The 22,441-nt window shown below is 38.1% G+C and overlaps 1 protein-coding gene across 9 annotated transcripts in view; it reads right to left on the reverse strand.

Annotated features, from left to right (window-relative positions):
• ANO4 (anoctamin 4) overlaps positions 1–22,441 on the reverse strand; it is a 444,815-nt gene that overhangs the window by 3,481 nt on the left and 418,893 nt on the right. For 8 of the 9 annotated variants that reach the window (XM_073900417.1, XM_073900416.1, XM_073900420.1 and 5 more), the window contains 3 exons: positions 20,373–20,492; positions 9,660–9,765; positions 8,029–8,224 (listed from right to left, as the gene is read on the reverse strand). In XM_073900417.1, coding sequence (XP_073756518.1) covers positions 8,033–8,224; positions 9,660–9,765; positions 20,373–20,492 — 418 coding nt within the window. In that variant the 3' untranslated portion in view covers positions 8,029–8,032. The remainder of the gene's footprint in view (positions 1–8,028; positions 8,225–9,659; positions 9,766–20,372; positions 20,493–22,441) is intronic. The other variant, XM_073900418.1, reaches the window with a different exon arrangement.

Here is a 22,441-nt window from a genome sequence, read left to right on the forward strand (position 1 = left end):
TGTTCATCTGTCGATGGACATCTTGGCTCTTTCCACAGTTTGGCTATTGTGGACATTGCTGCTATAAACATTGGGGTGCACGTACCCCTTCGGGTCCCTACATTTGTATCTTTGGGGTAAATACCCAGTAGTGCAATTGCTGGATCGGATGGTAGCTCTAATTTCAACTGTTTGAGGAACCTCCATACTGTTTTCCAGAGGGGTTGCACCAGCTTGCATTCCCACCAAACAGTGTAGGAGGGTTCCCCTTTCTCCACATCCCCGCCAACATCTGTCGTTTCCTGACTTGTTAATTTTAGCCATTCTGACTGGTGTGAGGTAGTATCTCATTGAGGTTTTGATTTGGATTTCCCTGATGCCGATCGATGTTGAGCACTTTTTCATGTGTCTGTTGGCCATTTGGATGTCTTCTTTGGAAAAATGTCTGTTCGTGTCTTCTGCCCATTTCTTGATTGGATTATTTGTTCTTTGGATGTTGAGTTTGATAAGTTCTTTATAGATTTTGGATACTAGCCCTTTATCTGATATGTCATTTGCAAATATTTTCTCCCATTCTGTCGGTTGTCTTTTGGTTTTGTTGGACTGTTTCTTTTGCTGTGCAAAAGCTTTTGATCTTGATGAAATCCCAATAGTTCATTTTTGCCCTTGCTTCCCTTGCCTTTGGCAATGTTTCTAGGAAGAAGTTGCTGTGGCTGAGGTCGAAGAGGTTGCTGCCTGTGTTCTCCTTTAGGATTTTGATGGACTCCTGTCTCACGTTTAGGTCTTTCAACCATTTGGAGTCTATTTTTGTGTGTGGTGTAAGGAAATGGTCCAGTTTCATTCTTCTGCATGTGGTTGTCCAATTTTCCCAACACCATTTGTTGAAGAGACTGTCTTTTTGCCATTGGACATTCTTTCCTGCTTTGTCAAGGGTAAGTTGACCATAGAGTTGATGGTCCATTTCTGGGCTCTCGATTCTGTTCCATTGATCTATGTGTCTATTTTTGTGCCAGTACCATACTGTCTTGATGATGACAGCTTTGTAATAGAGCTGGAAGTCCGGAATTGTGATGGCGCCAGCTTTGCTTTTCTTTTCAACATTCCTCTGGCTATTCGGTGTCTTTTCTGGTTCCACACAAATTTTAGGATTATTTGTTCCATTTCCTTGAAAAAAAGTGGATGGTATTTTGACAGGGATTGCATTGAATGTGTAGACTGCTCTAGGTAGCACTGACATCTTCACAATGTTTGTTCTTCCAATCCAAGAGCATGGAACGTTGTTCTATTTCTTTGTGTCTTCTTCAATTTCTTTCAGGAGTATTTTATAGATTTCTGAATACAGATTCCTTGCCTCTTTGGTTAGATTTTTTCCTAGGTATCTTATGGTTTTGGGTGCAATTGTAAATGGGATCAACTCCTTAATTTCTCCTTCTTCTGTCTTGTTGTTGGTGTATAGGAATGCCACTGATTTCTGTGCATTGATTTTATATCCTGCCACTTTACTGAATTCCTGTATGAGTTCTAGCAGTTTTGGGGTGGAGTCTTTTGGGTTTTCCACATAAAGTATCATATCATCTGTAAACAGTGAGAGTTTGACTTTGCTGATTTGGATGCCTTAGATTTCTTTTTGTTGTCTGATTGCTGTGGCTAGGACTTCTAATTCTATGTTGAATAGCAGTGGTGATAGTGGACATCCCTGTCGTATTCCTGACCTTAGGGGGAAAGCTCTCAGTTTTTCCCCATTGAGAATGATATTTGCTGTAGGTTTTTCATAGATGGCTTTTATGATATTGAGGTAGGTACTCTCTATCCCTATACTCTGAAGAGTTTTGATCAAGAAAGGATGCTGTACTTTGTCAAATGCTTTTTCTGCATCTATTGAGAGGATCCTATGATTCTTGTTCTTTCTTTTGTTAATGTATTGTATCACATTGATTGATTGGCGGATGTTGAACCAGCCTTGCAGCCCAGGGATAAATCCCACTTGGTCGTGGTGAATAATGCTTTTAATGTACTGTTGGATCCTACTGGCTAGTAGTTTGGTGAGAATTTTTGCATCCATGTTCATCAAGGCTATCGGCCTGTAATTCTTTTTGATGGGGTCTTTTTTGTCTGGTTTTGGGATCAAGGTAACGCTGGCCTCATAAAATGAGCTTGGAAGTTTTCCTTCCATTTCTATTTTTTGGAACAGTTTCAGGAGAATAGGTATTAATTCTTCTTTAAATGTTTGGTAGGATTCCCCTGGGAAGCCATCCGGCCCTGGGCTTTTGGGAGATTTTTGACGACTGCTTCAATTTCCTTAGTGGTTATAGGTCTGTTCAGGTTTCTCTTTCTTACTGGTTCACTTTTGGTAGTTGACACATTTCTAGGAATGCATCCATTTCTTCCAAATTATCTAATTTGCTGGCATGTAGTTGCCCATAATATGTTCTTACAACTGTTTGTATTTCTTTGGTGTTGGTTGTGATCTCTCCTCTTTCATTCATGATTTTATTTATTTGGGTCATTTTTCTTTTTGATAAGTCTGGCCAGGGGTTTATCAATCTTGTTAATTGTTTCAAAGAACCACCTCCTAGTTTCGTTGATCCGTTCTACTGTTCTTTTGGTTTCTATTTCATTGATTTCTGCTCTCATCGTTATTATTTATCTTCTCCTGCTGGGTTCAGGCTTTATTTGCTGTTTTTTCTCTAGCTCCTTTAGGTGTAGGGTTAGGTTGTGTATTTGAGACCTTTCTTGTTTCTTGTGAAAGGCTTGTATTGCTCTATACTTTACTCTTAGGACTGCCCCTGTTGCATCCCAAAGATTTTGAACAGTTGTGTTTTCATTTTTATTGGTTTCCATGAATTTTTTTTAATTCTTTAATTTCCTGGTTGACCCATTCATTCTTTAGTAGGATACTCTTTAGCCTCCATGTATTCTGACTTTCCTCTTGTGATTGAGTTCTAGTTTCAAAGCATTGTGGTCTGAAAATATGCAGGGAATAATCCCAATCTTTTGGTGCTACCTGAGACCTGATTTGTGACCTAGGATGTGATCTATTCTGGAGAATGTTCCATGGGCACTAGAGAAGAATGTGTATTCTGTTGCTTTGGGATGGAATGTTCTGAATATGCCTGCAAAGTCCATTTGGTCCAGTGTGTCATTTAAAGTCTTTATTTCCTTGTTGATCTTTTGCTTAGATGATGTGTCCATCTCAGTGAGGGGGGTGTTAAAGTCCCCCACTATTGTTTTGTTGTCAATGTGTTTCTTTGCTTTTGTTATTAGTTGCCTTATATAATTGGCTGCCTCCATGTTAGGGGCATAGATACAATCTTACAATTGTTAGATCTTCTTGTTGGATAGACCCTTTAAGTAGGATATAGTGTCCTTCCTCATCTCTTATTACAGTCTTTGGTTTAAAATCTAATTTTTCTGATATAAGGATTGCCATCCCAGCTTTCTTTTGGTGTCCGTTAGCATGGTAAATGGTTTTCCACCCTCTCACTTTCAATCTGGGGGTGTCTTTGGGTCTAAAATGAGTCTCTTGCAGATCGCATATCGATGGGTCTTGTTTTTTTTTTCCAATCTGATACCCTGTGTCTTTTGTTTGGGGCATTTCGCCCATTTACATTCAGCGTAACTACTGAAAGATATGAATTTAGTGCCATTGTATTGCCTGTAAGGTGACTGTTACTGTGTATTGTCTGTATTCCTTTCTGGTCTATGCTTTTAGGCTCTCTCTCTGCTTAGAGGACCCTTTTCAATATTTCTTGTAGGGCTGGTTTCGTGTTTGCAAATTCCTTTAGTTTTTGTTTGTCCTGGAAGATTTATATCTCTCCTTCTGTTTTCAATGACAGCCTTGCTGGATATAGTATTCTTGGCTGCATATTTTTCTCGTTTAGTGCTCTGAGGATATCATGCCAGTCCTTTCTGGCCTGCCAGGTCTCTGTGGGTAGGTCTGTTGCCAATCTAATGTTTCTACCATTATAGGTTACATATCTTTTCTCCGCAGCTACTTTCAGGATTTTCTCTTTGTCTCTGAGACTTGTAAATTTTACTATTAGATGTTGGGGTGTTGACCTATTTTTATTGCTTTTGAAGGGGGTTCTCTGTGCCTCCTGGATTTTGATGCCTGTTTCCTTCCCTACATTAGGGAAGTTCTCTGCTATAATTTGCTCCAATATACCTTCTGCCCCCTCTGTCTTTCTTCTTCTTTTGGGATCCCAATTGTTTTAATATTGTTTTGTCTTACGGTACCACTTCTCTCTCGAATTCTGCCCTCGTGATCCATAGTTGTTTCTCTCTCTTTTTCTCAGCTTCTTTATTTTCCATCACTTGGTCCTCTATATCACTAATTCTCTCTTCTGCCTCATTTATCCTAGCAGTTAGAGCCTCCACTTTTGATTGCACCTCATTAATAGCCTTTTTGATTTCGACTTCGTTAGATTTTAGTTCTTTTTTTTCCTCCAGAAAGGGTTTCTCTAATATCTTCCATGCTTTTTTCAAGCCCAGCTAGTATCTTTAAAATTGTCATTCTGAACTCTAGTTCTGACATCTTACTAATGTCCATGTTCATTAGGTCCCTGGCAGTCTGTACTGTCTCTTGTTTTTTTTTTTTTTTTTTGAAGTGATTTTTTCTGTTTTGGCCTGTATGTCCAGAATAGAATAGATGAATGAGAGAACAGAATGCTAACAGGGTAACAATGACCCTAGGAAAATATACATAAACAATTCAGAAGAGACCTGAAACCGGGGAAAAGAAAGGGAAAGAATGAAAAAAGAAAAAGAAAAAGATAAAAACAAACAAAACAAAACAAAAAAACAGAATATGATGAAATATGATCAGGCTGGTGAATAGATCAGTGCCACACAGATTTTGGGTGTATATTGGTCTGTTGAAGAAAGTGCCTCCCAAAGTTTTAAAGAAAGAAAAGCTTATATATGTACAAAAAGAAGGGTAAATATGATGAAGGGATGGAATATGACTGTAAAGATGAAAAGTATAAAAGATTTTATAAAAGGAATTGATAACTTGGTTGAAAAAAGAAAGAAGAGGATTTAAAAACGGGGGGGAGAGAATGTGATCAAGCAGGAGACTAGAACAAAGCCATACACTAGAGATTTATGGTATATTTTGGTCTGTTAGAAGAAACCGTATCCCAAAATTTTAGAGAACTTAGACAAATACAAAAAATAAGGTTAACTACAATGAAGGGATAGAATATGACTCTAAAAATGAAAAATAAAAAGGATTTTTAAAAAGTGCTGATAAAGTGCTCGCTTCGGCAGCACATATACTAAAAAGGATTGATAAGATGTTGGCTGAAAAAGGGAAAAAGAAAAATTAAAAAAAATTAAAAAAATTAACTTTGAAAGACTAAAGAATCATGGGAAAAAAAGCCATGAATTCTATGTGATGTACTCCTCTAGTTCTGGAGTTCTGCCGTTCTCATTGATCGGTAAACTTGGTCTTGGTTGGCTGTTCTTGCTGATCTTCTGGGGGAGGGGCCTATTGCCGTGGTTCCCAAATGTCTTCGCTGGAGGCAGAATTGCCCCGCCCTTGCCAGGGGCCAGCTAAGTAATCTGCTCGGGTTTGCTCTCGGGAGCTTTTGTTCCCTGCAAGCTTTCCATACAGCTTTGGAGGACGAGAGTAAAAATGGCGGCCTCCCAATCTCTGCCCTGGAGGAGCCGAGAACTTGGGGCCCCACTCCTCAGTGCACCCGCAGAGAAAAGCAGTCACTCACTCCCGTCTCCCTGGTCTCTGGCCGCACTTCGTGCTCACCTGGCCTGTGACCACGCATTTCTATCTCTGGCATCTGACCCTGTGTGGAGTCTCCAAACCCAGCAGATTCCTGCGGTGTGCTCCCATGCCACTCCTCCTGGGGGAGGAAGGGGAGTCTCCCCAGATCTGCTGCTTGTTGGGTCCCTGCTGGAAGAGCAGTGCCCCAACTGTGCCGCAGATCACGGTTTATGGCAACCCCGAGCTGAGAGCCCACTCCTCGGCTCCATCTCTGCAGCCGGCTTCCCTGCTCCAATACCCAGGAGCTCTGCTGCACTCAGGCACCCCTGGTCTTTCTGTGACCCTGAGGGTCCTGAGACCACACTGTCCCAGCGAAGGTTCCATCCCCTGCTTAGCCACTGGAGTGACGTCCCTCAGTGGAGCTGACTTCTACAATTTCCGATTTTGTGCTCTGCTGCTCTATCACTTGCTGGTAGTGGCTGATGAAGGCACCCTCCCCCGCCATCTATCCTCCTGAATATCGCCTCGGATTCACTTCTCCGTACAGAAAGTGGTCGCTTTTCTGTTCAGAGTTGCTGCTATTCTTTTCTTCAATCTCCTGTTGAGTCTGTAGGTGTTCAGAATGGTTTGATCCCTATCTAGCTGAATTCCTGGGACCAGATGAAATTTAGGTCTCCTACTCCTCCACCATCTTGCTCTTCCCCCTCCCCTACAGTATTCTACAGCACTTTATTGTTTCATATGTGTCTTGCCTTATTTGAGCTGCATATTAGTTCTGCCAAACAAGCAGGCTCAGAAAAATTAAGCAATTTTCCCCAAATCACAGAGCCAAATGGCAGATCTGGGAAATGGCAAAATTATTATACTGCAAAAAATGTCTTGGCTTTAGTGAAACCAAGGCCTACTTTGGAATTGAGGGTTGGGGCATCGTTCAATATCTATATACCGCCATTATCCCTGTGGGTCTGGGGTCTGGGTGATTTCCTCCCAGTCTACCCTCATATCCAACTCGTAATAGCCTCCTGGACTCTTAACACAGATCTGGGGTGACACTAATTCACTAACTTAACAAACATCTCGGAAGATATCTGCTACATGTTAGCCAATACAAAAAGTGAAAAACATAACTTTTTTCCCCTGTATATCTCATTTTTCTTTTGGAGGCCAAATTTTGAACAATGTTTTCAAAGTTAGTCTTCAATTAAGTGGAGAAAGAAATGAAGGGTGAGGAAGGCAAAAGAAATGCTATAATATTTGATTCACAGAGCACCAAAATGGAGAGCTCATCTAATTATTTTATCACTGAAGCAATGGAGGCCTAGAGGTTAACTGACTTGCCCAAGGACACACAGCAAACAGACTTGCCAGAGAGAAGATTTCAGAAAAACTTTCTCATAAGATATGTGGGAACATTATGAAACTTTCCTACAATATTTTAGCCTTAATCCACCTAATTTTTATTAACTGAATTGCATTTAATGGGTGCCATGTACTTAACACTATGCTAACTATTTGGAAGAATAAAATTACCATCCATAAAGACTTTCCTGAAGATGCTTACAATTGTGCTGGGGAAGCCTGATAACTATTTTTTTTAAAGATTTTATTTATTTATTTGACAAAGAGAGTGCACAAGCAGGGGGAGCAGCAGAGGGAGAGGGAAAAGCAAGCTCCCCACAGAGCAGGGGGAGTCTGGGATGTGGGACTCGATCCCAGGACCCTGGGACCATGACCTGAGCTGAAGGCAGTCATTCAACCAACTGAGCCACCCAGGCACCCAACTATTTGAAAATCATAAATTAACAATACAGATCCATATATATGTCAATATATGTAGCACTGATGGAATAACCAGAGTTTATAAGAAATGAGTCTCAGTGGGCTGATGAGTCTGGGGAAAATTTCTTAGAGGGTATGGTGTGACATGCACCAGCCTGGGAGGGAACAATAAATGGGTGATGAAGGGAAGGCAATCTTGGGTGAGATAAAAAAGTGACTTTAATATCCCCAAGGCAACATGATTCTTCTTTCTGTTTAAAGAGAATTGCCAGACTGGAGTAGAAGGGAGAGAGGAAGGAACACCGAGGCCAACTCCTAAAGACCTTGACTGCCAGGCCAAGAGTGGCATGGAGGTAGAGAAGTGTTGCAGAAATTATATGCAAAGGGAAAATAAAGTTCAATTGTGCAATTAAGAAATAAGCTGGTTTGGGAAGCTTCTAAGGAGTTTGATTTCTATCAGTAGGACAATGACAAGCTTTGATTCAGGGAGTTTAAAGCGTACCCTTCAACCCAAGGAGAGGTTTTAGACCATGAGCACACCTCTCACCTACCTGGTCATGGCCACTCATTGTGGTGTGTTTTTCCATTTTTCTTCCTCTCCTTTCGTTCCTTCTGGAGACGCTCCAGTTCTGCTTCATACATCATCTCCTGAATCAAGTACTTCTCTCTTCTCATTCGATCCCTTAGATCTTTTGGGAGGTCTGGGATCAGATATGAAATGAGGTGCTTTATACAAAACACGAGATGCTAAAAACATAAAGGAAAATGAATACAAGAAGTTAGGTCTATTGCCCACCCTCAGCTGGAAAGAGCTCTGGAACTTGGTGCAAGAACTCCTCTCACTCCAGGGATATGGAGCCTCTCAAGTGTCTGGAAAGTGGAAGGAGGCCAGGGGAGGTATGTGAGGATAAATCACGGATAGGTGAGGACTGAACTTGGCCTGATGACACTTCACAGGGAATGAGAAAAGGAATCAGGAAAGAATGTGGAGAAGGAGTGGTCAGAAAATGCAAAGGAGAGCCAGAAGTACCTACACCATGGAGTCAGGAAACCCAGGGTTGAATCCTGGTTCTGTAGTTTTTACTACTGAAGAGCTGTCTGCTTACCTGGGAATAAGTCACTCTGAGCTTCAATTTGCTTATGTATAAATTGGACATTATTGTGAAAATTATAAGAAAATGTTTCAAAATGCTTTGCAGATTGCTAAATTTGCTTTGCAAATTTTTGTTGCAAGAATGATCAGGAGGCCTAAAGGAAGTGATCATTTCAGGAAGAAACTTTTTTTCTGGTAAACTGCCACAAATTCTTTACCTGACTTATTAACAGCTGAAACTCTAGAAACACTGTCATTTCTGTTTGTCTATATGATGATGACCAGGAAAGTACCAGATGATAATTTAAAGGCGCTCATTATTCTAAAGTATTAAATAAATGAATTCCCAGGGAAGAACAGCTTGTCTTCTCTTGATTACATGGAATGAAGGAAAAAACGATGGAGGAAGAGGTATCGGAAATGTCTTGTCCAAGCCAAGAAGCAGTCCTGGTTTGCATTAATCTGGCTTTAATATATGTGATGGGAGATGAAATTTCCATTTATAAGTACAGTCCTAGAAATTCAAATGATTTCTAGTAGCAATTTTCTTAAAGACTAAAAGAAAACAGATGATGTATTTTTACTGACATATAACATAGGTAATTGCTAGGTAGATTAAAAGTCAATTTTGAGTCTAAGATAATACTTATTTGTGTCTTGAGTATGAGTAATGTCATGATGACACATAACCAGAGGCTACCACTTGTACAATAGCCAGTTTAGTGTTTTCCAAACTATAGTCCTTGAACACCTACATCAGAAAGAATCATCTTAGAGGGCTTGTGAAAAGCAAATTACAGACATGATGTATCTGAGTCTCTAGGAGTAGTGATGAAAACTGCAATTTTCTTAAAGTTGAAGAACAATGGCCCTAGAACATTAGGGCTGATGATTTCTGACTTATCCATTAACATTCAACAATGGAATTCAATTGGACAACTCAAGGGGAAGAAAAAGATTTTAAAAAGAGGCTGTATACTATCACTATACTACTTCTGGACATAGTCATATTGAAAGTTCTCACACTTACATTTATGTATTATTCTTAGTTACTTAATTATGGCAAAGGAATTGGTTAAGAGAACTTACCTCAAACACAATGATAAAAGCCAATCGAGCTGCTAGGACATGCCAAAACTGCAGTGTGTAGCCATAGGGCACCAGTGAATGAGGAGGATCACGGTAGTCTCGGTATCTATAAATATACAGGAGAATGAATGTTACATTCCAAACTATGATTTTCCTGACTCCCAAATCTCATCCATTCCCACTATGTAGTCCTCATTCATGATAGATAGTTTAAAAAAGTTTCTCTATCCTAGACCTTTGTCACTTGTCCATCATTTCTTCTTCTGGTAAAAGAATATCTCTTCTCTGGGGAATTATCCATGTGGGTTAGGCAGGGTTCACCCCCCACCCCTGACCCCAGTTCAAAAGATGAGTCAGACCTGACCAGTGAGGCCCCTCACCAGGACTTCTGCTAGAATGATCATTTAGTGAATTATAACTAAGTCCACAGAAGGTAATAGCCTGGAGCTCCCGCTGGCCATCACAAATGGTGTAGAGACAGCTTGCTTGAAAAGGAAGTCATCTGAACACAGAGCCAGTAGAGAGGCACTGTCTTGCTGACACTGCTGGAGGCTTGAGATCCAGCCATTAGTAGTGTTAGTATCATCCTGCCAATCTCCCAGTTACCCAAACCAATGAATTTCTTTTTAAGTCCATTTATACTGGATTTCTGCCACTAAGGAGTCCTTCCTAATATATGATCCCACTATAACTTTTGAGTCAGCATCAAATTCCATAAATATTTGTTAAATACCTATTAGGAACCAGGCACCTGTCCTAGGAACCTAAAATCATTTGGCTCCATTTTATCTTTGCCATTGTCATTACTATTATCACAGGTGGGCAAACTGAAAAATGACTCTCAGTATTATAGAGTTTTCACATGTCTTGAGCCCAGTATTCTTTTCAATAACCCCAGAAATGGGGAAAGGTCTGGAAATGCTAATTCTTCCAACAGTTCTATGTGTAAACATACCAAATTCCTTTATCTGAGGAAAAGTTATGATTATCCAGGCTGTCATGTAAGATGGCTCCTAACCTCAAGGTCAGCACTAATTTGTGTATGAGGATACAAGATAATTCCTATGCCGAGTATCTTTTTAATTATGTATATTTGACATACAATGTCCTATTAGTTTCATGTGTAGAACATATTGATTTGACAATTCTATACATTAGTGCTCATCACAATAAGTATAGTCACCATCTGTCATCATACAACCTTATTACGACATTGACTATATTCCTTATGCTGTACTTTTCATCCTGAGACTTATTTTAAAACTGGAGATCTGCAATCCCCATTATCTATTTAGCCTATCCCCCTACCCACCTCCCCTCTGACAATCACCACTTTGTTCTCTGTGTTTAAGAGTCTGGTTTTTTGTTCATTTGTTTTTTAGATTCCACATATAAGTGAAATCATATGGTATTTGTTTTTCTCTGACTTATTTCACATAGCATAATACTCGCTAGGTCCATCCATATTGTCACAAATGTCAAGATCTCATTCTTTTTAATGGCTGAGTAATATTTCATTGTATGAATATAAACTACCTCTTCTTTATCCATTCATGTATCAACGGACACTTAGGTTGCTTCCATACCTTAGCTATTATAAATAATGCTTCAATAAACATAGGGGTGCATGTATCTTATTGAATTTTTGTTCTCATTTTCTTTGGGTACTCAGAATTGTTGGATTATATGGTATTTCTAATTTTTTGAGGAACTTCCATAATGTCTTCTATAGCAGTTACACTAATTTACATTCCCACTAATAATGCACAAGGATTCCCTTTTCTCCACATCCTCGCCAACACTTATTTCTTGTCTTTTTGATACTAGCCATTCTGACTGGTGTAAGGTGATATCTCTTTGTGGTTTTGAGTTGTATTTCCCTGATGGTTAGTGATGCTGAGCACCTTTTTATGTGTCTTTTGGCCATCTGTATGTCTTCTTTGGGAAGATATCTATTCAGATCCTCTGCCTATTTTTTAATCTGATATTTTCTTTTTTGGTGTTGAGTTATTTTAAGTTCTTTATATATTTTGGATATAAACCCCTTATCAGATGTATCAATTGCAAATATCTACTCTCATTTACTAGGATGCCATTTTGTTTTGTTGATGATTTCCTTTGCCGTGCAAAACTTTTTTCTTTCAATGTAGTCCCAAGAGTTTATTTTTGCTTTTGTTTCCCTTGCTTAAGAACACTATCCATAAATATTTTGCTGAGGCTGATGTCCAAGAGATTATACTCCCCATGTTTTCTTCTAGGAGTTTTATGGTTTCAGGTCTCACATTTAGATCTTTAATCCATTCTGACTTTATTTTTGTGTATGGTCATAAGAAAGTGGTCCAGTTTCATTCTTTTACATATAGCTGTCCAGTTTTCCCAACATCATCTGTTAAAAGACTGTCTTTTCTCAACTGTATGTGTTGCCTTTTTCATAGATTAATTGACCATATAGGTGTGGGTTTATTTCTAGGCTATCTATCCTATTCCATTAGTCTATATGTCAATATTTGTCCTAAGCAGAGCATCTTTGAAAAGTATCAAGTACTATAGAAATGAGTTGTTACTATTATCATCACAATCATCATCTTAATTATCAATAATACTTAAGGTATATAATGAATTATCTATTTTGTCAGTAAAATTATATTTATGATGCATATCTGGTACTGAAATTAAGAATTAAGCTATTAGTACCTTCAAGCTGTTGGTTCTCTCTATAATGATGAGGATTAGGTAATTGTCTAGAACACTTTAATATATGGTTACATAAATGGTTCCTGTCAAAGGTCCAATTTATTCAGGACTAAAAGTTTACATGAACTATTCTTTCTTTTACTTTTTGCAGAGCACAACTAGTCAAGAATCAGGAACTGTTTTCTGCAATTAAGATAACAAATGTGATTCCTGTGCTTGTCTTTAGCTGCCTATACTTCAAATATAGTCTGAGTAAACATTCTAGAAGAAAAATGGCAGTATGCTTTTGATTATACATATGATTATTAGATCAAAGTATATTTACAAAGAACAATTTATAAAAATTGTTTCAAGAGTTACCCTCATTAACTCCTTAAACTTTTTACATGACAGCATTCATTAAAACAGAAAATTCCTTTTGGAACCTACTGCTCCTTTCCTATTATGCCTCAGCTCTGCTCTTTTAGCCTTCATTGTGACTGCTCCATCTCTTAGCTTCTTAGATCTTGTTCAGCTTTTCATTTGAAGAATGTTAGTAAGTCTCTCCCTCCCCAGATCCCTTCTAAATTCACTTGGTAGAAAATCATGGTTTTCCCTTGACTGTTTCCAAAGACACAATATAGATGTATCATTCTTAAATTTCTGCTACAAATTTGTAGCAAATAAATGAATTCATTTATATATCAAATATAAGCATTCATTAAATAAAAGTATGAAGACTAGAAAGATGAAATACTTTTTATGACCCAATGATGAAATAGATTATGAAACATGACTCTATTTGTCAAATTGTACATATATGTGAGTAGTAGTTTGCCCTCCACCCCTATCTCCCTGTTTGGCTTTATGTGGTTTCAGTTACCACACCCTCCCTACCACAGTCAGGAGGCAGATGATCCTCTTTCTGCCTGTTGTCACAATGTCAATGGTAGCCAATGCTAGGTCACAATGCCTATGTCATTTGCCGTGCTTCATTGCAGCATGTAGGCATTTTATCATCTTACATCATCAAAAGAAGGGTGAGTACAGTACTAGAACATATTTTGAGAGAGATACCACATAACTTTTCCTACAGTATATTGTTATAATTGTTATATTGTTGCTAATCTCTTATTGTGCCTAATTTATAAATTAAACTTTATTATGTAAATACGTTTAGGAAAAACATAGTATATATAGGGTTTTGTACCACCCACAGTTTCATGCATCCACTTGGGGTCTTGGAATGTATCTCCCGCAGATAAGAGAGGACTACTGAATTATGCAAAAATGAAAACACTTGTTTTTAGATGGTGATCTTACATTTTAATTAGTGATTTTTATATATTTTTAAAAATTAACATTCTTAAGTTGAAAATAGAGCTACCATACAATCTAGCAATTGCATTACTAGGTATTTACCCCAAAGATACAAATGTAGGGATCCAAAGGGGTACGTGCACCCCGATGTTTATAGCAGCAATGTCCACAATAGCCAAACTGGAAAGAGCCAAGATGTCCATCGGCAGATGAATGTATAAAGATGTGGTGTATATATATATATATATATATATATATACACACACACACACACACATATATATACACACACATATATATATACACACACATATATATATACACACACACACACATATATATATATATATACATATATACACATACATACATACACACAATGGAATATTATGCAGCCATCAAAAGGAATGAAATCTTGCTATTTGCAACGACGTGGATGGAACTGGAGGGTGTTATGCTGAGCGAAATAAGTCAATCAGAGAAAGACATGTATCATATGATCTCACTGATATGAGGAATTCTTAATCTCAGGAAACAAACTGAGGGTTGCTGGAGTGGTGGGGGGGTGGAAGGGATGGGGTGGCTGGGTGATAGACATTGGGGAGGGTGTGTGCTATGGTGTGCACTGTGAATTGTGTAAGACTGTTGAATCACAGACCTGTACCTCTGATGCAAATAATACATTATATGTTAAAAAAAGAAAAAAAAAGAAGATAGCAGGAAGGGAAAAATGAAGGGGGGGAATTGGAGGGGGAGATGAATCGAGAGACTATGGACTCTGAGAAACAAACTGAGGGTTCTAGAGGGGAGGGGTTGGGGAGATGGGTTAGCCTGGTGATGGGTGTTAAAGAGGGCACATACTGAATGGAGCCCTGGGTGTTATACGCAAACAATGAATCATGGAACACTACATCAAAAACTAATGATGTAATGTATGGTGATTAACAATAAAAATTAACATTACTTACATTTTTAATAGTTAGAAAGCACTTATATTCATAGCTATGGTGAGCTGGCAATATATCAGATAATTACTATACAGAGATCCAGTTGCTGAGAATATGCATCTATTTGTTCAGCCTCTGTATAGTATACATCCATTTGTGAGTCTATCACAGAGTTCTGCTAATTTGTGCACAAAGGAATGCAATGTGTCTAACATTGGCACTTCTGATTCTTGTTCTCAGAATCTATGAAATTTTTAAGAAGTTTCAGTTTTCAGAAGCAGCAGGTTTCCGGCCTTCCTACTCTCTTAAGCCATTGTATCATAAAGTCAAGTTTCTGTCTAGAAAACTCCTTACTGCTATCCTACGGCAATAAAATTGCAGTGGTGTTAATGAGTTTGGCTGTCATCTGCTTCACTGCCCTCAGCTGTCTCCAGAATTATGCACTGGAAAGCATGCTGAAACCAAATTTGGGGTCTACCTGACTTTATGATCTTAGGTAATTCATGAAGCTTCTCTGGACATCAGTTTTCCCTGGTAACACAATTAGGGTCTCTCCATGTCACCAGCTCTATAATTTTGGACTCTCTTTTCTTGAGTTTGCAGATGAATGCTTAGGTGGAGCTCTCAGTTGATGTGTCAGCCTACTCCTGATCCCACTGGCCTTTTCAAATGAGGCAGAGGTTTGAGAGGTGCTCAGATGTCATTTGTGCCCTATGTATCTGTTTTTGATGCAGTGCTATTTATTTGCCAAATGACTGGCTACATGTTTACTTGTGCAAAGAAAATACTTCCATGGTCCTGCTACAGAAAGAGACAGAAAGACCAGTTTCAAAGCTAACTGAATCAACATTTTACTCCTCTAATCTTCATTTATTATCTTCAAAGAAACTAAGTGGTCCAGTGGCATTAATGTTTGGAGGAATTTTTTCAAGTGAGTCAGAGTTGTTTTAAGAAAGTAACACTTGTAATTTCTTGACTTCAATTTTACATGAAGGAAAGGCAGGACATTCCCACTTGACTTAAGTTAGTGCATTCTCTAAAGCTGCTTTTGTTTCTCAGGAAATGGATTATTGGCTTGCAAACATATTTTTTTTTTCCAGTGCCAAGTATAGTTAATTCATTCCCATTTTTAAAGATCTAAAAGTATGTGTACTTTTAAAAGAATGACACTGAACTTCACATAACCACCATCCAAGTTAAGACACAGAACATGGTCAGTAACTTAGAAATGCCTCACTGGCAATCCCAGATAACCAAAAGTTAATTACTATTGAATTTTCTGCTTTTCTCTATTGTTATACTACTTATGCAAGTGCTCCTGGATGAAAGTGCTTAGTTTTGTCTGCTTTGAACTCTATATAAATTAAATCATATTGTATGTGTTATTTTTTATTACATCTTTAATATGCAATTTTTAAATTCTCAAATCTATTCCATTTTCTATTTGATCCAGTGACACCACTAGACTGATTATTTTAACTTTATACTAATTCTAATGTAAAGTAAATCTCCACTTTACTATTCTTCAAAAGTATCTTGACTATTCTCACCCTTTGCATTTCCATATAACATTATTTTCAACCTCAGGTGCACAGAATTGGCTAATCATATTTAATTTTTTAAACTAACCTCATTGATCCATTCGTGTTCTTTAACCTTTATATTTATTTAATACTTAATATGATGAATTCTCATATCTACTATGTAACATAAGAATTAAAACATTATTCAAGAACTTATACCTTACCCTCTGCTCTTCCTTCTCAACCCCTTGCTTTCCTCATCCTGAATTTCATTTTTATTATTAACAAATGCTTGTATCAGTATTCATTTGTCTGAATATTATACTGTTCAGTTATGGTTTTGAACTTTATAGGAAGGATATTAAAATGTATGTACTCTTCTGAGGTTTGCTTTTTTTTCTTTTCTTTTGCTACCATGTTACTAAGATTCATCAATGCTGTCCTAAGTAACACCACCAAGGAGGTTAGCCTGTAATTTCTTTTCTTGTGGTGTTCTTGTCTGGTTTTGGAGTTAGGGCAATGTAAAATGAGTTAGGAAGTATTCACTCCTCTTCTATTGTTTGGAAGATTCTGAGAAGAATTGGTATCAATTCTTTGGATGTATGGTAGAACTCACCAGTGAAGCTGTCTGGTTCTGGACTTTTGTTTGTTGGGAGTTTTTGTTTGTTTAGAAAGGGAGAGAGAGAGTTGGGGGAAGGCAGAGAGGGAGACAGAAAATTTTAAGCAGGTTCCATGCCCAGTGTGGAGGCCCACTTGGGATCCATCTCTGAGATCATGCCCTGAGCTGAAATCAAGAGTCAGATGCTTAATCGGATGAGCCACCCAGGAGCCCCTGTTGGGAGGTTTTTGATTACTGATTCAATCTCTTTACTAGTAATTGCTGTGTTCTGATTTCCTGTTTCTTCCTGATTTGGTCTTGGTAATTTGTATGTTTCAAGGAATTTATCCATTTCTTCTAGGTTGTCAAGTTTTTTTTTTTTTTTTAAAGATTTTATTTATTTGTCAGAGACAGAGAGCAGCAGGCAGAGGGAGAAGGAGGCTCCCCACTGAGCAGGCAGCCCGATGTGGGGCTTGATCCCAGGACCCTGAGATCATGACCTGAGCCGAAGGCAGATGCTTAACCGACTGAGCCACCCAGGTGCCCCAGGAGGTTGTCAAGTTTTTGCTATATAATTGTTCACTAGTTTCTTATCCTTTGTTCTTCTGTGGTGTCAGTTATAATGTATCCTCTTTCATTTCTCATTCATTCCAATCTTTTTTTCTTGGAGAGTCTAGTTAAAGTTTTTTCAATTTATCGTTTCAAAGAACAACCACCTCCTAGTTCTTTTCTATTTGTTTTTACTTTTATTCCTGCTCTGATCTTTGTTACTTTTTTCCTTCTACTAACTTCATTTGTTCTTTTTTGTTTTCTTCTGTGAGGTATAAAGTTAGGTTGAGATTTTTCTTGTTTCTTGAGGTAGGCATTTATTACTATGAACTTCCCTCTTAGGATTGCTTTTGCTTTATCCCATACATTTTGGTACATTGTATTTCTATTTCCGAATGTCTCAAGCTATGTCTTATTTCTCCTTTGACCCACTGGATGTTCAGTCGCATGTTTAATCTCCACATATATGTGAATTTTTCCAGTTTTATTTTTGTAATTTCTCATTTTATACCATTGGGGTCAGAAAAGATGCTTCATGTGATTTCAATCTTTAAGATTTATTTGAGAGAGAGAGCGAGAACAAGCAGTGGTGAGGGGCAGAGGGAGAGAAAGAGAAAGAGAAGCAGACTCCCTGCTAAGCAGGAAGCCCGATGTGGGGCTTGATCCCAGGACCTGAAGATCATGACCTGAGCCAAAGGCAGACGCTTAAATGACTGAGTCACCCAGGCGCCCCGTGATTTCAGTCTTCTTAAATTTATTAAGACTTGTTTTGTGGCAGAACATGATCTGTCCTGGAGAATTTTTTTTTTTTAAATTTAAATCCAATTTAGTTAACATATAGTGTATTTTAGTTTCAGAGGTAGAGTTTAGTGATTAATCAGTTGCATATAACACCCAGTGCTCATTACATCAAGTGCCCTCCTTAATGCCCATCACCCAGTTACCCCAACCCCCCCACCCACCTACCCTCCAGCAACCCTCAGTTTGTCTCCCAGAGTTAAGAGTCTCATGGTTTGTCTCCCTTCTGATTTCATCTTATTTTATTTTCCCCCCTTCCCCTATGATCCTCTGTTTTGTTTCTTAAATTCCACATATGCATGAGATCATGTAATTCTTTCTCTGATTGAATTATTTCGCTTAACATAATACCCTCTAGTTCCATCCATGTCATTGCAAATGGTAAGATTTCATTTTTTTGATGGCTGAGTAACATTCCATTGTATATATATACACCACATCTTTATCCATTCATCTGTCCATGGACATCTGGGCTCTTTCCATAGTTTGGCTATTGTGGACATTGCTGCTATAAACATTGGGGTGCAGGTCCCCCTTCAGATTACTATGTTTGTATCCTTGGTGCAATTGCTGGATCTTAGGGTAGACATATGCACCAGCTTGCATTCCCGTAAACAGTGTAGGATGATTCCCCTTTTTCCTCATCCTCACCAAAATCTGTTGTTTCCTGACTTGTTAATTTTAGCCATTCTGACTGGTGTGAGGTGGTTTCTCATTGTGGTTTTGATTTGGATTCTGGAGAATGTTTCATGTGCACTTGAGAAATATGTGTTCTGTTGCTTTTGGATGAAATGTTTTGTATATATCTATAACATGCTGTATAGGCCAATGTTATTTTTCTGTCAGGATGATTTATCCATTGATGTAAGTGGGGTATTAAAGTTCTCTACTATAAGTATCTTGCTATCTATTTCTCCCTTAGGTCTATTAATATTTGTTTTATATACCAGGTGCCCGTGTTGGGTATGTTGGAAAAGTTGTTGGATTGACCGACCCCTTTATCATTATATAATGATCTTCTTTGTCTATTACATTTTTTAAAAGAAATCTATATTTAAAGCAGACAATATAGTTATCCCAGCTTTCCTTAGGTTTTTATTTGCATAGAATATCTTTTTCAGTCACTTTATTTTCAGTCTATTTATGTTCTTACATCAGAAGTGAGTCTCCTAGGTAGCAAATAGATCAGTTTTGTCTTTTTATCCATTCAGCTACTCTGTCTTTTGATTGAAGAATTTATTTTATTTACATTTAAAGTAGTTACTGATAGGTATGTACTTATTGCCATTTGTTAATTATTTTCTGGCTGTTTTGGAGTTCTTCTTGGTTCATTTCTTGATCTCTCCTTTTATGATTTGATGGCTTTCTTTAGTGGTGGGCTTAGATTCCTTTTTCTTTCATATATCTACTACAGGTTTTTTGCTTTGTAGTTATTAGAAGGCTTACATATAACAACTAAGTTGATAATTATTTAAGTTTGATCATATTCTCAAGCTCTATACTTTTACTCTCCCTCCAACATGTTGTTTTTATGTCACAATTTCCAAATTTTGTGTATCCCTTAACTAATTATTGTGGTTCTAATGATTTTTACTACTTTTGTCTTTTAACCTCATACTAACTTTAAGTGATCATTTCCACTTCTTTTCTATATATTTACCAGTGAAATTTATACTTTCATCTGTTTTCTTGTTACTAATTAGTGCCCCTTCATTTCAACTTAAAGAAGTCCCTTTAACATTTCTTGTTAGGCTGGTCAAGTAGTGATGAACTCCTTTAGCTTTTGCTTGTCTGTAAAACTCTTCATCTTTCCTTCAATTTTGAAGGACATTGTTGTTGGGCAGAATATTCTTGGTTGGCAGTTTTTTTTTGTTTATTTTTTTTCCTTTCAGCACTTTGAATAGATCATGCCACTTTCTTCTGGCCTATAAATTTTCAACTGAGAAATCTGTAGTTTTATGTGTGTGTGTGTGTGGGGGGGTTCCCCTTGTATGTAACAAGTTGTTTTTCTCTTGCTGCTTTTAATATTCTTATAACTTTTGATTATAATGTCTTGGTGTAGGTCTTTTTGGGTTACTCTTATTTGGCTCCCTGGATCTGGATGTCTGGGTTCCACCCCAGAGATTGTTTTAATTTTCTAGATCATAGCCTGGTCAAGAGGAGATTTTAAAATTCTCCAGTGGATTTTAATGCATGATCAAGGTTGAGAACCACTGCTTTAAAACCACTCAGTAAGAAAGGGCTGTCTGAGCAAAACCTCCCCATGCAGAGCAAGCCCAGATTTGGCTAAGAGTGCCATACTCACCTGCAGTACTTGAGAGGAGTCCCCGAGAACTCACTGCCATCAGACTCAGGCTCAGATCGGTTCTCAAAGTCAGAAATTTGAAACACAGATAAGCTGGCATTTACATAGCCAACCATGCACCTGAAAAAGAATTCTATAACTAGATCTCTGATCACCGCTACATCCAATTCACTAAAGGCTTTACTTCCTAGAGGCTCTTGCACTTGTAAATGCCTTTAGCTGGCTCTGCCTTGTCATAGCACTCAAGTTAGGAAATACTGAAAAACCCTGGGTATGTGGAATCAGAAACAAGTCTTTCTTTTATTCTAGTTGGTCTTGTTCAGAACCATCATACAGAACATCACTACCCCAATCAATACTTCAGTGAAATAGGGGGGAGACAGCATTGCATGATTAGTAGGCAAATCACTGTTTCTTTCCTTGATGATGTAAACACACATGCACACACACATTCCTTTATTAACGAATATCTATACTCTCTCATAATGCCCTGAATGTGACTGCTGTTACTATGACCTTCCTCCAAACTCACATCCCTTGCTATAGTCATGCTAGACTATATTCCTTGCATATACCATATGCTCTCATGCCTCTGTTCAGGTTGTCTTTTCTATTGGGATTCCCTATTCATTTCCTTCTAAGTAGAAATAGTGCTCATTTTTCAATGACCAACTGAAATGGCACCCCTTCTGGGAAGATGCCCTAATCCCCCCAGAAAAAAACTCATTCCCTCTTCTGTATGGTGCTGCTGTACCTAATACATTAGGTACATTACCATACAGCTTGTGCTAGAGTTGCCTGCAAAGATGAAGGTCTTCTTTAGACTAGTTGTTTTTGGAGCAGAGCAGGTGTCATAAGTATTTTTTATGTCTTGTGTAGTGTAGGAATCCATTAAATATCAAATTCAATTGATTTTGAGGAAAACTAAAGCATCAGATTCTATCAAGGTCTTAAGAATGGACCAGGAATATAACTATTGCCTACATACCCCAGGGCTGCTTCTTGAGGACATAGCTTCTATTCTGTACTAGGAGTCTGTAAATTACAATACTAAAAACTTGGGTTTGAGGGTCAAATTGTAGCTTTTCTGCTTTCTAGCCATGCACATTTTGCAAGTTATGTAACTTCTTTAAGCAACAAAAGTGCCTACCTCATAGAGTCATTGTGGGGATTAAATGAAATGATACATGTAAAGTGAGTGATAGAGTGCCTAGCCTATAGCAAGATCTTAATTAAATGTGAGTGGCTATCATTAATTTCTTGTACCTCGCAGAAGGTCAATAAATAATTATTGATTTAATGAATAAATCATAGCTTTCATATTCTCCTCATTAACTTGTCTGGCATGATTATTCCAAGCTGCTGAACACCAAACCAAAATGAGGACACAAACGCAGTTCTGAGAGAACATGAGTTCTGTGTGCTGTCTTGATCAAGACAAATCACTGGGGTTTTATCATGGCCTTAAAAAAATGAACCAAGCAGAAGGACCCATTTGTCAAGTCACTTATGGGGGAAACAGATGGTCAGTGGGTGTGTAATATGCCTTAATCCAACTGGCAGCATGTCTCCCCTACTACTCCTTGGAAGGGTAATTTGGGATAATGTCTCCCTCCTCTTTGAACTGCCTAGAACATGACATGAAAGCAAATTAGTGCTTTATTAGCTGTCATAGAGAGGGAGCCAGTTTTTGTGAACTATAGAATGTAGCAGTCTTCTCAGGAGCCAAACAGTGGGAAAGGAAAGGTGCTCTAGAAACTGGCAGAAAACAGGCCCAACATTGAAGTGAAGTATTCACAACCCCACACTCTTACCTACCAAAGCAGTCCTGTGGCTTTATTGAAATTAAAGCTGTGGCCTAATGGCTGCTCTGTCCAAAAACTCAATTGAGAAAAATCTAAATTAAAATAAAATATCAGTCTCATGGACAACACTCTACTTTCAAAGTAAAGATGATGTACCTTTGAACTATTTATTAAGCATATTCATGTAATGTCAGTCATAAATCCAAGTTAAAAATGTGTCTTTGATGGTTCTATACTCCTGAGTACAAAGCATCACACATGGAC

Source organism: Callorhinus ursinus, unplaced genomic scaffold (assembly GCF_003265705.2).
Source record: "Callorhinus ursinus isolate GAN/ISIS: 27379988/994484 unplaced genomic scaffold, GSC_fseal_2.0 scaffold14, whole genome shotgun sequence".
NCBI lineage: Eukaryota > Metazoa > Chordata > Mammalia > Carnivora > Otariidae > Callorhinus > Callorhinus ursinus.